The 15,338-nt window shown below is 36.2% G+C and overlaps 1 protein-coding gene across 1 annotated transcript in view; it reads left to right on the top strand.

Moving 5' to 3' along the window:
- Positions 1–53: 53 nt before the first annotated feature.
- Positions 54–15,338, top strand: part of dlgap2a (discs, large (Drosophila) homolog-associated protein 2a) — a 961,527-nt gene continuing 946,242 nt past the window's right edge. Inside the window, exon 1 of the mRNA XM_072560917.1 lies at positions 54–249. Within this exon, the coding sequence (XP_072417018.1) occupies positions 202–249 (48 nt within the window). The 5' untranslated portion in view covers positions 54–201. The remainder of the gene's footprint in view (positions 250–15,338) is intronic.

The following is a 15,338-nucleotide window of genomic DNA, read 5'->3' as shown; positions in this document are numbered from 1 at the left end:
CCCCAGGCCGCATGCGCTGTTCCGGCTGTGTTGCTGTCTCTGTGGCACATGCGCAGGACTGCGCAGCTTCGCTTGGGATGAGCGAAATAATTTCTTATTTTAATTTTTTGAGAAACAAAAAAAAAGTCCTAGTGGAAGCCGCAAACAGGAATTGGAAAGTGGGGCATTGTGGATTTAGTGGTCCGCGTTGGCGTGTCATACATGGTAGCGTTTTGGAAGAGGAAAAATACCATGTCAGCGTTGAGGAAGGTAAATATTTGGTGGGTGTTGTGAGCAGTTGATGATGGGGTGTGAAAGCTTGACTCACTTTAATCACTCACTTCGGGAAGGGTGTTGTTGAACTTTGAATCAAAGAGGGGTTTGTCAGTGCGGAGTTCAGAGCGCGCCTGTTTAAATACTGTCTTTCAAGTTATCCAGGTGAGCTGCTGTCGTTCACCCAGGTGTGCGCAGATTAGCCAAGGGCGGAGTGAGTAGTCAACCTCCCGGCAACAAGCCGTCCCAGAAAGGCTAGGGGGCAGAAGGGGATGATGGTGGTGTGAGCTTGCCATTCGGAGGGAAGGCGAACCGACCCAACTTTTTTTACGAACCTGTATTGGAGAGGGAAGCAGGTGGAAGAGGTACGAAATCTGTTTTGAGTGGGAGGAGCACTTGGCGGATTGGCTGCAGGGGAGACCATAAACACACACACACGCGGCAGTGGGCGATCGATGGAATGAGTGAGAGCTCAAAACTGCGCACACTACTAAGGCAGCTTAACTGAGGTCAGAACCCAGTGACAGCACGTTGTCTGCTTAGGTCAAAACATAATGTACTGAATTGCATTGAGAGTCGATTTTATTGGCCTTGAGTGTTTTCAAAGCTGTACTTGAGATTACAGGTGAAGCGTAATGCTTGCTAGCATGTATCTAGAAGGGAGCGGACCAGTTAAGGGATTAATATACAAAAACAGACCCTTCCTTTCTGAGGCAGGGCCACTGAACCTGAAACGTTAACTCTGATTTCTCTTCACAGAAGCTGCCAGAGCTGCTGAGCTTTCCCAGCAATTTCTGATTTACAGCATCCGCAGTTCGTTCGGTTTTTCTTTATTAAGGGATTATTATAAAGTATAGTTGCTATTTTGCTGTCAGCACAGGGTTGCCTGACTCAAATTGAAATGTTTAAACACTCGAGGGCAGAAGAGTGCTTTGACAGCAGAGGGCAGCCTTATCTAACCACGATGGACCATCGTATAAATTACCAGCCAACAGAAGGTAGTGGAACTAGGATAGAAAATTATTCAGAAAATAAAAACTGAGCAGGTCTGGCAGCATTTGTGCAGCGAGAAGTCCAATGACTTCCTCAGACCAATTATTTTGCTGAAAGAACTTCAGTGCAGTGGAATTTGATATCACTGAACTGATGTCTATATTATATTAACAGCATTTGGGACAATGAAGAATTATGCCTATTGATAGTGTCCAAGATTCCATGTGATGACAGCAGATGGTTACCTTGATTTGAAAACCTAAAGGAAAATACAAATTTGCTCAACTGTCCCATCTTGTTGTGTTATTTAGCCACATTACAAATGTAACTTGGGTGCCATAGGTTTTCATTATATTCACTATCTTTAAAATTGGATGACTGAGTCCAAGTATTCAAAATTCCTTTTGGTTTCTATTCGATTTTCTGATCACTGATTTAAAAAAAACTTGATACTGTGGCCTGAAATTGTGATCCGCTGATGTATGATTTGGAAAATAAAATTAAAATTTCTAATGACCCAAACTAGGACTATTGCTTGGATATTGGGTTTCTCTAAATTTGCAAATAGGGCAATAAAATGATTGCAGCATGACTGAAAATGACTGAAATGTGTATGTTCTGTATAATCAAAGTGCTTGTGGGGCGGGGGCAGGGGCAGGGACTGGGGTGTGAAATTACCTGCAGATTAACAACATTTAAATTTTGTTTCTCTGCTTTAACATGTATTGTATTTGGAGAAAGTTTCAAGGATGAATGATAGCTGTGTGAGGCCCATAGTAGCACCTAATGGATGTTATTCTGTTTACATAATTCCTGATGAAGGGCTTATGCCTGAAATGTTGATTCTCCTGTTCCTGTGATGCTGCCTGACCTGCTGTGCTTTTCCAGTACCATACTCTCAACTCTTGACCTTCAGCATCTGCAGTCCTCACTTTCTCCCATGTACATTTTGCCCTTGTTATATTGTTATGAATAATGTACAATGGCTAATCATCATTTGAGGCATTGTGATGTTAACAGTCCTGATGCCATTAAGAAAAAGAAATAGATATTTTTTCTCTTCATGACAGAATTCATGTAAACATATAAATAAAACAGGTAGAATTATTCACTAGTATTCTGATACAGAATTTCAACATTCTAAACCGCAGCAGGAAATCTCACAGCTTATATTCAAAAGTTGCAAAATATTGTAAAACTGATTTAAGGCTCTTCCACATGTTTACAAATTACGCCAGTGCATGTGGAATTATAGTCTTGAAATATCTTCTCCATGGGTGAATTCTGATAACTGTGTTGTTATGAATAGTTGTATTTACAGTTTAACAATAATAATGTTAATGTTTTCACTGCCAGTTTATTGACTGATGGAGAAAGAACATGCTATAAAAGAAATATGAGCAAGTTAAAGACCATCCTCTGCTTGAGGATCGGATGCCGTTTCAACATAATTTTTGTTTTATGGTGAACCTCAGTTTGACTAGATCTTCTGATTATTCACTGTTAAACAATATATGTAAATAAATATTCTTAGTACAGTTAAAGCTTTTTTTTGTATTTTGTTTAAATCTATTCAGTTTATTTCAAAGTCATAGGCATTGGAGTTTGAAATTCATACTAATACGTCTTAACTCTCATATCTTCATATTATCCTGAAGTAAATCTAGAATGCAATCAGATTAATCTCTGAAATCTTTCTGGAGAGATGTAAAGTGAGAAATATCACTTACAAGATCAAGAAATCTCTTTAGCAGAAGTTTCCATTTGTTTCTGGGGAAATAATTTTTGACTGAAAATATATTGTTTTTCAAAATTCATTTCATAAAGTAAGGTAAATTTGTCTCAGTCCCAAAGTTCCATAGGGCTAAGTGTCATTTAAGTGTCTTAAATCACTGGTGACGATTTACTAAGACCAATAAAGGAGTCCACTTCCTAACTGATTAAAGGATTCAACAAGGCAGCTAGTTTTTAAAGTTGTTTAACTTTTTGCTTATAAATACCTCTCATGCCTCTTTATCATACCATGCTTGAGGAAAGGACTGAGCTCCGAAAGCTTGCAATTTCAAATAAACCTTTTGGACCATAGCCTGTTGTCTATGAAAAAGTGAGGACTGCAGATGTTGGAGAGTCAGAGCCAAAAGGGTGGCGCTGGAAAAGCATAGGTCAGGATGCATCATGCATTCCTGATGAAGGGTTTATGCCCCAAACGCCAACTCTCCTGCTCCTCAGATGCTGCCTGACTTGCTATGCTTTTCCAGTATTACCCTTTTTGATTTTAACCTGGTGTCATTTGATTTTTGACCATATAGATAATCTTTTTTATTCTTCCTGCCAAAATGGACAATTTCACATTTCTCCTCATTATACTCCATATGCTGTGCTGGATGAATACTGATGTTGCTGAATATTATCTTGATATTGAAACAAAAACAAAATAGTGATTATCTATATATGATTCAGTTGTCTGCCCATTCCCTTTCTCATAAAATTTGATTGTAATGGGAAGGAAGAGTTGTAATATGAGAGATGTATAAATCCACCACATAAAGCTATTTGTGCTAAATATAATTCTGGCGTGTTATGGCTTAATTTATTGTTTTTGTTTATTGCCATTCTCAAGGTGAAGAATAATAATCACTCTTTTTCAATGTTTGGATAGCGTTGTGTCCTTCAATGGTCATGTTATTAGCTTTGGTAGGTGAACAAAATGCTTTAGTACAGTATGAGGGAAAATGTTATTCACATTACTTTATGCAGACATGTTGGACAAGCATTTTTTTAAAATTACATTAGAATAAATTTAATTGCTAAAGTGATAATTATATTCATGTTCTTATGACATAAAGCACAATTTTTTTTCTTCCCAAAACTTAGCCAGTCAAGTCATTTCCATAAAAATTTGGTTTTGGGTTGTAAACATGGCTAGCACGATCACATGTACAGCTGAGCACTTGATTTCACAGACTGGCAGGAGCTTGTGGACCCAGTTTGAGACCCCCTGTCAAATGATGTGTACATATTGGTTTTAGCAATCTGTATGAACTTCATAAAAGATGAGGGAGGAGCTTCAAAACTAAGCCTGTTCTTGACTTGATTCATTCTTAACACGACTGCCTTAACTGTTATTGTCTTTGATTTTTCAGGACAACTTGGATGAGTATAATTTTATCTTTTGACAATTACACATGGATGACTAAAAGTTTCAACTGCAGCAAACTTTTTATTAAGTGGCACCTATAGCACCAGAAGTGTACCAGCTTATCAACTGTTCCAGTTGATCAAGATCCATTAATCAATGTAAAAACACACACTAAGTAATAGAAATGTAATGCAGGGGGTATACATGTTATTGTTATTCTTTATTTACAGCATAAATCACTGAAATAATAATGCAACTTTGACTTAAATGAAACTTACTGGCAGAGATCCTTTTCACTTGCGCACTGACATCACTTGGACATCATAAAGATCATGATAATACAGTAGACTACTGGTATTTTAGGTGTATAATTTTTGCTAACTTATGAAGGGTGTGGTTAAAACAAAGTTTGCTGTATTAGAATTTTAGTTTACCTGTTTGCCTAGCATTTGTGAATTGTTAGGCTTAGGTGCTTCTTTTCATTAAACTATTAAATCTTCTAAAATTCCAGAAAGTGAACGGCCGTGCTCTACTCATCATTTAGACCTGGTTACCTTGTCAACAAACCTTAATGGTATTTTGTGTATTTTACAGTATATATGAGTTACAACCTTGATTAGTAATAATATATAATAAAATAAAGAACTGCAAATGCTGGAGTTCTGAAACTAAAGCAAAGTGCTGGAGAGACTCAGCAAGTCTGACATTATCTGTGGAAAGAAACAAGGTTATCGTTTCTAGTCCAGTGAGACAGTGTCCAGAAAACAAAAAAAAGAAGTAATTTTTGATGGTACTCTTTTTCATTTTATCGAGGTTTTCATTAAGTTAGTAAATGGTTAAGAAATAAATCTTGGGGAATTAGATTCAACATCTATACCTTACAAGAAAAATCACAATCCAATAGAGTTCATTTCAATGTGGTAGCAGAAGAACAATCTAGTTTTATTAGAAACTCGCTTACATGTATGTGCAAATGTGCTGACTTGGACAGAATTTTTCAATTGAATCATAATCACTTTGCATACACAATGACCTTAAAACTGACAATATTTGCTAACTTAGGCTTCTGGATTTAAAAAAAAATCTAAATTCAAATCCGATTGCAATCTGAAAGGTCGACGAGATATCTTCCTTTTCCTCATCAGTTTTGTAGCAAAAATGTGAAGACACATGTCATAGAAATATTATCCTACTGACAATTAAATAGGTATTGATTATAATTTCCTATATCTAATGCCCTGGAATTCGTGGTTGTAATGATGTAACTATGAGTATTTACAAGAGGTATGTTGTGAGACTGATAGTAGCTTTTGTCATCCATACATGCAGTGAAATGTGAAAATGAAGTTGACTCCCTGGAAGTATGTAGAGTGTGTTGTTGAAGTCCTTGCAGATTAAAAAAAACTTAGAACTTACTGGATGTGAATTTCCACTTTTTAATGCTGTAATTACAATGTGAAATCAGTCAAAATTGCTAAATGTTCCTAATGAGGTATAGATGGATTGTTAATTATGTATTAATATCATAGTCATTGCTGAGAAACCATTATACATTTATTGCTTTTTCATGTTTTTAAAGTGTGTTATTTCAACACCATTAATCCCACGTGTATACCCCAAACTTTGTTTCACTTTTTAGGGTAATGTCATTGCAAGATCAAGAGTCCTTACTTGCAAAATATTGACCTACTGACTGTCTGACTTTAAGCTGCAGCGTAATCTTTTGGCTTTCAATATTTGTGTAAAAAAAAACTCCATAAATAACCTTCTTTGTCTGTGCCTTTACTTTCCTTGTTAATCAGAATGTCTGCATCATTAAACTGGTCTTTTATTTACATATGCCTGCCAAAGAAGGAATCATTTGGGCTGCTGTATGATTCACAATATTTATATTCCTAGAAGTAATGTTTCTATCCTTCTGTATTCAGGAATAAACAACCATCAATTTCTAATTCATTAATTCTAGCTGAGTTCAGTAATGTCAGCCAAAACTGTGAATCCGGATTCTGCACATTTTCCTTGAATATGTGCAGAATGAATCTTAATGTCAAAGTACCATTAGAAAGAGAAGCGGGAGTAATTCATTAAGTCTACTGATTGATAGAGCCATTCCATTACGTTTCTGCCTGGTTGTGGCCTTAACTCTACTTTCCTGCATGTTTTCCCCTAATAACTTTAGACTCATTTGCTGATTCAAAATTCTGTCCAACTCTGCCTCCACTGAGTTCCAAAGACTGGCATCCTTCAGCCAGAAGAAATTCCTCCGTATTTACATCCTAAATTAGATTTTTTGTTTAAACCACACCCTAGAGTGAAAATGTAACAGTCCCTTTTAAGATGAACCAGCACATGCTCAGAGACAATAGATAGCAGCTGATGGGGTTTCAGAAGTGTCTCATTAACAACACAGCTCTGAATAGGTTATTTAGAAAATATCAGGACTAGATTTCCCTAGTAAGGAGAGTTGGTAGGAGGGGTAGAAAGAAGAATCAAATTTGTACTGAACAATGAAATGCAAGTAAATCATTGTGGAAAAAAATTACCAACTCATGCTTTGGTAAATGGGTTACACCAGGTTCTAGTTTTCCCCCATTAGGGGACACATCCTGTCAGCATTTAGCTTTTCAGACCTCTTCAGTGTCTTGCATAAGAACACCTGTAAACTCCAGTGAGTATAGCCCAATCTGCTATACCTTTCCTTAGGACACAACCCATTTATGACAGGAACAAGTATAGGAAGCTTTTTCTGAACTGCTTCCAATATATGTATCTGCTCAACCAGACCATAACATAGTATTCTAGATGTATTACTGTACAGTAATAGCAAGACTTTCTTTTATATTCCACTCCCTTGAAATGGAGACCAATGTTCCAATAAACTTCCTTGCAATTGTAAACTTGCAATTTATATTAGCAGAAATGACCTTGCGTAATAATGTTGCTATTTCACATTTTTATGAACAGTATCACCAACTCACCATGTGCTTCTAAAGTGTGAGATTGTGTTCTAGTTATTGAACTATGGCAATTTACCTTCTGAGACATAATTAATGCATTTCTTACACTAGTCTTTAAATTCTCATTGAATTCCAACTCCGAGTCATGCCAAGTTTAGTGATAATTTTGTGCTGGAAGTTGGTCTGCTGTTGAATCCATTTTATTTTCAATCACTTATGATTCCAATTGATAGGATTCTGACTTGTCCAGTAATACTAATTAACAACCAGCATGATTTTAAAAAAATTGATATTAATGAGGTGATCTTTTATAAACACATACAGTGCTGCAGACTTGAGTTTATCATGCAAAAGAAATATAAATGTAATAAACTAAACTATTTATGTATCATTCAAAATTGAAGATTTTGTGTCATATGGTAAACTATAATCTCATTGATCCTGACAGCACTTCTTTGTAATGCTCACATCAGAGAAAATTCTTTTCTCTAGCTATGGAATTAATTCTTGATTGTGATATTTTGATAGCCTCTTGATTCATCGTGTAACTGAGCATAAACGTTTTCAGCTTCAAATAACACCTTCAGTTAATTTTTGATCAAACACTTCTGGTCTCGAAACTTCATTAAACTCTTTACACTAAGGTAATCATTTTTTATTTAAGTTATTAATTCTAAATGATCTTCTCCCTTTCTCAGGAACAAGAACTTTACACACCCAACTTCATTTAAAAAGCCCGCAGAACTGTTCAAATGAAACCAAAAGACTTTTTTTCAAGCTATTCATGTTTCCTGTAAGCTTATAAAAAAGCCTAGAATCTTCTATCTGAAAACTTAATGCACTACAGTTTTACTTTGTTTGTTCAGAAACTCTTCCGATGTAAAGGAATTCCCAGTAGCCTCAAACTATTTCTTTCAATTTAACAACATAAGGAATAGGAGCAGGAATAGGATAATTATCTCCCAGAGCTTGCCTTGAGTTTGTTCTATGAGATCGTGGCTGATAAGCCTTAGGCTTCCACTCCTCTTTTGTGCTAGCTCTTCATAGCTCTCAACTCAATCAAAGATGATTCTCTTTTCACAAAGCCATGTTGATTCGTTTGATTTCGTTAAACTTGGTAAACATCCTGCTATTTTTTTCCATAACAGTGGACTCTAGCATTTTCTGAAATACAGATGTTAGGTTAACTTTCCTGTAACTCTCTACTTTTTGTTTGTTTCCCTTCTGGAATAGTAAGTTTCTAATCTGTTGGAATCCTCTCAGAATCCAGCAAGTACTAGAGTATCTGCAGCTACTTCATTTAAAACCCTTGGATCAGACCTTCATGTACTGGCAACTTGTCTGCCTTCAGTCCCATTAGTTTGCTAAGTATTTTGTGCCTTCTGATTCTTTGTGTTATAAGATCTTTCCTCCCATTAGTACCTTTGTTATCTCTGACCTTCTGGGATGATTACAATGTCCTCCTCCCTGTAGACTGATTGTTTGTTTAACTGATCTACCATTTCCCTGTACCCATTATCAATGCCCAGTCACACCTTCCAAGCATCTCACACTGACTTTAGCTATATTCTTTTTATGTACTCATAGAAGCTCTTGCTGAGCATTGTTTACATGTGAAATGATGTCACCAAAGAAATGACATCACCAACCCAAGGAAATCCAAACATATAAATAGAAAGCAGGCTACACTACCAGTGCTTCATCTGGAGGCTAACTGAAGATGTTACATAGTATGGTGATGAAATGTCTGAAAACGAACCTTCCAGGTCAGCCAGCAAACCTACATCCATTGTTTACATCTTGACAATTTGCTCCCACAATCAATATTATCCTGTTTTATTAGCTTTTTAGACATATGCTGCTGGTTCTGATGAAACAAATCCTAATCCTCTGGCCTCTAGTTTTTTGCCGTTGTCTTGCGTCTTAGTTTTTGGTTGGAAGCTCTCCTTGACCACCTTTGTTAACCACAGATGGTTCAATCGTCTCATCTAATCCTTATCTTTGACCAGAATAAACCTTTGCTAAGTATTGTGGGGAAAATAAAGATATCACCATGATTGCAGAAATATGTATGTTAATTATTAAGCCCCTTCAGACATAGAAAACCCATATGCCACAAGTTCAAAACTAAAAAATAGACAATATTAAAATCATGTAAATCACATTTTTAATTGATTAAATTGTCATCTGTTGTATTGAAATGAATAGTGTGATTCTGTTCAGACACTAGACCAAGCATTCTTATGACACACTGTAAAGCAGTGTACCTAATGACTTGTTAATTCCTTTCCTGTCAAACAACAGGTGTCCTGCAGTAAGGGTAACACCCCTGTTACCAAGAAAATAATAGGAGAGAGTGAGGACTGCAGATGCTGGAGATCAAAGTCAAAAGAGTATGGTGCTGGAAAAGCACAGCTGGTTTTTCCAGCACCACACTCTTCAACCAAATAAAAATAATCAATTCTATTCAATGAAAATAAAGGGGCACTTTTGTCAAACCAGTTAATCCTTTCTTGCAGCATGCTGAGATTCATCCATTTATTTTATATGGCACTACCAGTTGATTTCTTCTCCTGCAGAAAGCCTACATTTTAGTTTTGGATTAAGCCTAAGCAGTAAAGAAATTTGAAGCTTGCCCATCTTATTTTACTGTTTCATATTTCAATGGAATACTTTTTTCTGATCTCCTAAAGTAAGTTGTTGTGTTTTTCATTTGATTTTAACTTAAGAACACATTGTTTGTGTGTGACACTTGTTATGGCATTTAATTTCATTCTCTTGATTTAGTGGAATAAGTGTGAGATTGTGTACTAGTTATTGAACTATGGCAATTTACCTTCTGAGACATAATTAATGCATTTCTTACACTAGTCTTTAAATTCTCATTGAATTCCAACTCTCCACAGTTCACTTCCCCTCTTTTTTTTATCCTAGTGCAGTCACCATAATAGACACATTTGTCATTTTTTTTTTCCTTCTGCCCAAATTATATGTAAACCTCTCCGATAGCTGCAGTGAGCATTGCAGAATTGTTTAATTCTCAGATTGTTGTTTTTACATTTACTTTGAAGATTTGTAGAAAGGCTTCCTGCTTTCCTTGAGATCCTGTAAACTATTGGATATTTGATTTAAATTCATTGATTCTGTATAGGAAGAATTCAGCGCAGCACAGTTAACATTTAATTGAATCTTATGTAAATACTCACAAAATATTGTCCTGAACTTAATGAACATGGCTTCTTTTATTCACCTACAGAATGCATTTCTTTTAGCTTTTCAATTGTATAATTAATAATTGCATAACTAACAGCAATACAACTTTTTTGTGGAAATATATAACCTGACTGCCTTTGTAATCTGAAAAAGTATTCTGACCTTTGAAAATAAATGAGCACAGCATAACAGGCGTGCTCAAAATTTATACTAAGACAAATTCCAGCCTTTCAATGAGCAAATATTGGTGCTTTTAAAAAAAGTTTCCGTGAAAGTAAATACTGGTTTTAGTGAAAGATTGCTTCAGTTTCATAGTTCACATATATTTAAGTAATCATCAGTCCAGTACATAAATCAACCTCTGACTTTTTACCAAAACATCTAAATGCTTTTTACTTACTTTTTTTTTTACTTCCCAATTGCTGCTGAAGTCAAACTCGCCCTGATGCGTACTCTTCCTACTCATTTGGAGGTAGCTGTTCAGCTCCCCATCTCTGCACCATCGATATGTGCAGTTAAGGCTACTGGTTCACTGGTGCATGCTGTATTTCTCCCAGTCCTCCCCTCTGTGACAAAATGATATTAAAAGGAAACACAGATATATAGTCCAGTTAAAACTTCCTTTCTGTTTGCATAACCAGCAAATAGTTATTCATTAGGTAGAACTCAATATATCAGAATGAAAAGAGAGATTGGAGAAAGGTTTCTGCAAAGTTTTAGACAGATGCCTTTGAGTAAATGCGAGAAGTCTGGTGTCTGGCTGAAGCAAGAAGATTAAATTGAAAAACATGCCAATGAAAATCACCAGAATTAACTGTCTTAATCACCAGAACTATCTTAATCTTCACTTTGAAACAAGCAAAAACAGGCATGGCAGATTTTGAAGCCAGCCTAGAATGATGTAGTGGATTTATGAAAAGCAATGATTTTGCACTGCAACAAATGATCAAAAGTTCACAATATCTCCTAGCTGAACTTTATGAAAGGTTTATCACACTTCAGTAGGATATAATTTAAAACCAACAAAAGAGTGGATATAGATTGGCATGTATTGGGCATATGTGGCTGTCATGAACTTTGACATACCTGCCAAACTGAGCAAAGTTGGAGAGAAAACAGAGGTCTACAATTGTGCTGCCACGCATGTCTGATTGATTTAAGGTTAAACCAGTGATGATATTCAAGAGAGAGAGTCTCCTTTTTCAATAAAAAGTGTTATCAACATTTATGATAAAGGATGGAAGCAAGTGACTTGAAATATGGCTGAGAAAAGTTTAGAGTTCCTGACCAAGAGGATAATGCAAACAGAACTTTCTGGGTCATGTTCAGGTTATGCTTCATCTAATGATGTGTAATGACAAATCATGATGTTGCTGTGATTTCTGATAATCTAACCAGCATCGTTCACCCATTGGTGGTCTCTCTAAATAAGTCCTTCAAGTACAATATGTGCAAAAAAGTGGATGGTAGGAAAAGAGAAGACATTCATCAGAGGAGGCAGCATATGGGCTTTGATATTAGGAAATATGTGAATTGTCTGTAGAATCTAATGAAATCAGAATAGATTGTTGTCAAATAATTCAAAGAAATATGGGATATCTAATGCAGTAGATGGGCCAGTGTGTAATTATTTGTGGAACAATATGGCTAATAACAATGTGATTGATCTATATGATGTAATTTAAGAAATAAAATGGGATAAGTTATCTGATGATGATGATGATTATGGATTTTATAATCCGTGTATGTCCTAGTAATTAGTTTCTGTAATGTGATGAAACTGAAGTTGTATAACATTTCATATAGCTTTGTTCTTGATTTGTTTCAATTGAGTTGCCTGTTACTCTTCTAAACTCTAATGATGGCTGCCGAGCCTGGCCAAGCATTCTTTATAAAAGAACCAAGTAAATCTTTTCTGATCTAACTCAATGTATTGACATCCTTCTTTAAATATAGTGACCAATATTACATATAGTACTCCAGATGCAGTAGATGGATTTGAGAGATTTGTTGAATGCTGGCAGACACATGCAATGTTCAGGTTATTTACTAGCAATTAACTTGGTTACAATAATTAAGTTTTGAATGAAAATTCATTGAAATATCTATATGTTGCTTGGAGCATACAATTGTATGAATCAGAAGTAGGCTATTCAGCTACTTGAGCCTGCTTTGTCATAAGATTTGATTGGTTTGATTGCAACCTCAAATCCAGATTCCTGTCTATTCCTTGATAACATGTCAATTATTTGCTTCAAGGTAATCTAAAAATATTCAAGAACCCTGCTTCCACCACTTTTACAGGAAAAGGAAAAAAATTCACCAAATCTCAATTCAAATAGGCAATCCCAGACTTTTTCAACAGGGGCCCATAGTTCTAGACTCTCCCAGAATGGAAACATTCTCTCCATAAACTTTTTCTGAACTGCCTCCATTGTACTGACATCCTTTAATAAGACACAGTACACCTGATGAGGTCTCACCAGTGCTCTGTATGCTTGAAGCATAACCTCTCTACTTCTGTATTTAATTATCCTCATGATAAATTATAGTAATTTATTAGCTTGCTGTACTTGTATATTAATGTTTTGCAATTCATGCACAAAGATACAAGATCCCAGTGCCCCTCCGAACTCTTCAATCTCTCTCAATTTACATAAGCTTTTTATTCTTTCTGCCAAATGAACAATTCCATAATTTCCTCCATTATTTGCCACATGTTTTTGAAAACTCCTTCACAACTTGCTTTCCAACCTATTTTTTTTGTCATCAGTAAGTTAGGCACTGTACCTTCCATCTTTCATTTTGGATTAAATGTAGCTGAGGTCCCAACACCAATCCTTTTTCCAAACTGAAAAAAATCCATTAACACCTGCTCCAGTTAGCCAGCCAATCTTCTATGTATGGTATTATGTTATGCCCTACAACATGATCTCATATTTCCAAGAAGAACCTTTATTGTAGATGCTTATCAAAGTACGAAGAGTTTGTACCTTCGAGGAATCCAATATTAATATTGATGTTATGAAACTAAGCTGCAAATCTATGTTCAATTACTTAAGACCAATAATTGAATGTCTAGGCAAAGAGCTGAACATGAGGCATTAATAGTGGACTGAAAGTTTAAATGGCTCAGGGTAACATGAAGAAAGATATCTGAAATATATTCAAGGTTTTCCTGGTCAATTTTGAAGTATTATAGTGCAGGTGAAAGTCTGTGTGTAATGATTAATTGTTAATACATTAGACCATTATTCCTGGTGGAATGATGAAGATTTGTGACTGAATCTCCAAGAGCTATTGAGGTATTTATAGAGAAAATATTTTCATGTGTGCTTTGGCTGGTTAAGAAACCATCTCAAAAAGAAAAAGCCTGGACCTCGTCATTACCAGTCTGACCTTCTGCTAAAGATTGAACAAAATGAGGAGAGCCGTACTTTGAAAGCATTTTTTTTCTCTTCCTTTTTGTACAAGACTATTTGATGCCTATGCATAGCAGAAGTGAGAAAAATAGGAGGAAAATATTGTAAATATGCTCTGATTACTTTCTGGAATCATTAAGGAGAAATTCCTCCCATAATATCATCTACACTTATTAATTCTTGTTTCTGGAATAGGAGCAAGATTAGGTCATTCTGCCTCGCCAAGCCTAGACTGCCATCCGTTAATGTTATGACTGATCTTCCAACTCGCTTGCCTTAATTCAAAATTACTTGATACTTTTAGTGTCCAAAAATTTATCCGTCTTTTGTCCAAATATGTTCAATGACTGAGCAACCGCAGCTCTCTGGGGTAGAGAGTTCTGAATATCACAATTCTTTGAATGAAGACTTTTTTTGCCACTTCAGACCTCTGATTTGAAGGCTATGGCCTCTGGTTCAGTCAGCACTAAGTGCTAATTTGCGTGGCTGCAAACCTGGCTTTTAGATTCTGAGGGACAGGATGACTCAAGGTATTCTGTGATGAGAGATTGTAAATAGTGTTTGCAAACAGATCTTTTGCTGCTGATGAACCATAGAGCCTCATGGAGGTCAGTTCTGAGTTGCTTGATGTGTTCGAAATCTATCTCATTCAGTCTGGTGGTAGTGACACACATCATGATGGAAGGTATCATGAGGACTGTGTGGAAGTTACTCTGACTGACACTATAATGCCTGGCCATTATAGTAGATCTGCAAGAGGTAGATTAATTAGGATAAGGTAAAATACATTTTTCCTTGTTGGTTCCCTTACCATCTGCTGCAGATCCAGTCTAGCAACTATGTCCTTCATCACCTGAGGAGTTGTGGTGGTAGGAGGTAGTCAGAAGGAGATTTCCTTGCACAAGTTTGATTTGATGCAATGAGACTTCACTGGTTTTGGAGTCAATGTTGAGGACTCCCAGAGCAACTCCTTACCAGCTCTATGCCACTGTGCTGCTACCTCTGTTGAATCTGTCCTTTTGGTGGGCCAGGATGTACCCAGAAATTGTAATGATTGTGTGTAGGATATTGTTATTCTCATAGCATCATAACTTGGAAGCAGTGCCACGCTGCTTGATGAGAATATGGAGCAAGATGTTAGTATGGAGGACTTGGCAAGGTTGACCAGGCTGTGTGCGTCATTGTTTGATATTGGGTGGTCTGTCTGATTTAATTTCTTTTATTCAACTTTGCAGTGACTTGCTTGGCCATTCCAGAGGGCACTTAAAGCAACCACCTTACTGTGGATCTAGAGTTACATATAGGCCAAAGCAGACAAGGGTGGCAGATTTCTCATCCTGAAAGGACATTTGTGAATCAGAT

The sequence above is a fragment of the Chiloscyllium punctatum genome, chromosome 3 (genome assembly GCF_047496795.1).
Source record: "Chiloscyllium punctatum isolate Juve2018m chromosome 3, sChiPun1.3, whole genome shotgun sequence".
NCBI lineage: Eukaryota > Metazoa > Chordata > Chondrichthyes > Orectolobiformes > Hemiscylliidae > Chiloscyllium > Chiloscyllium punctatum.
The sequence above is the reverse complement of the archived record's forward strand: the minus strand, read 5'-3'. Positions and strand labels throughout refer to the sequence as shown.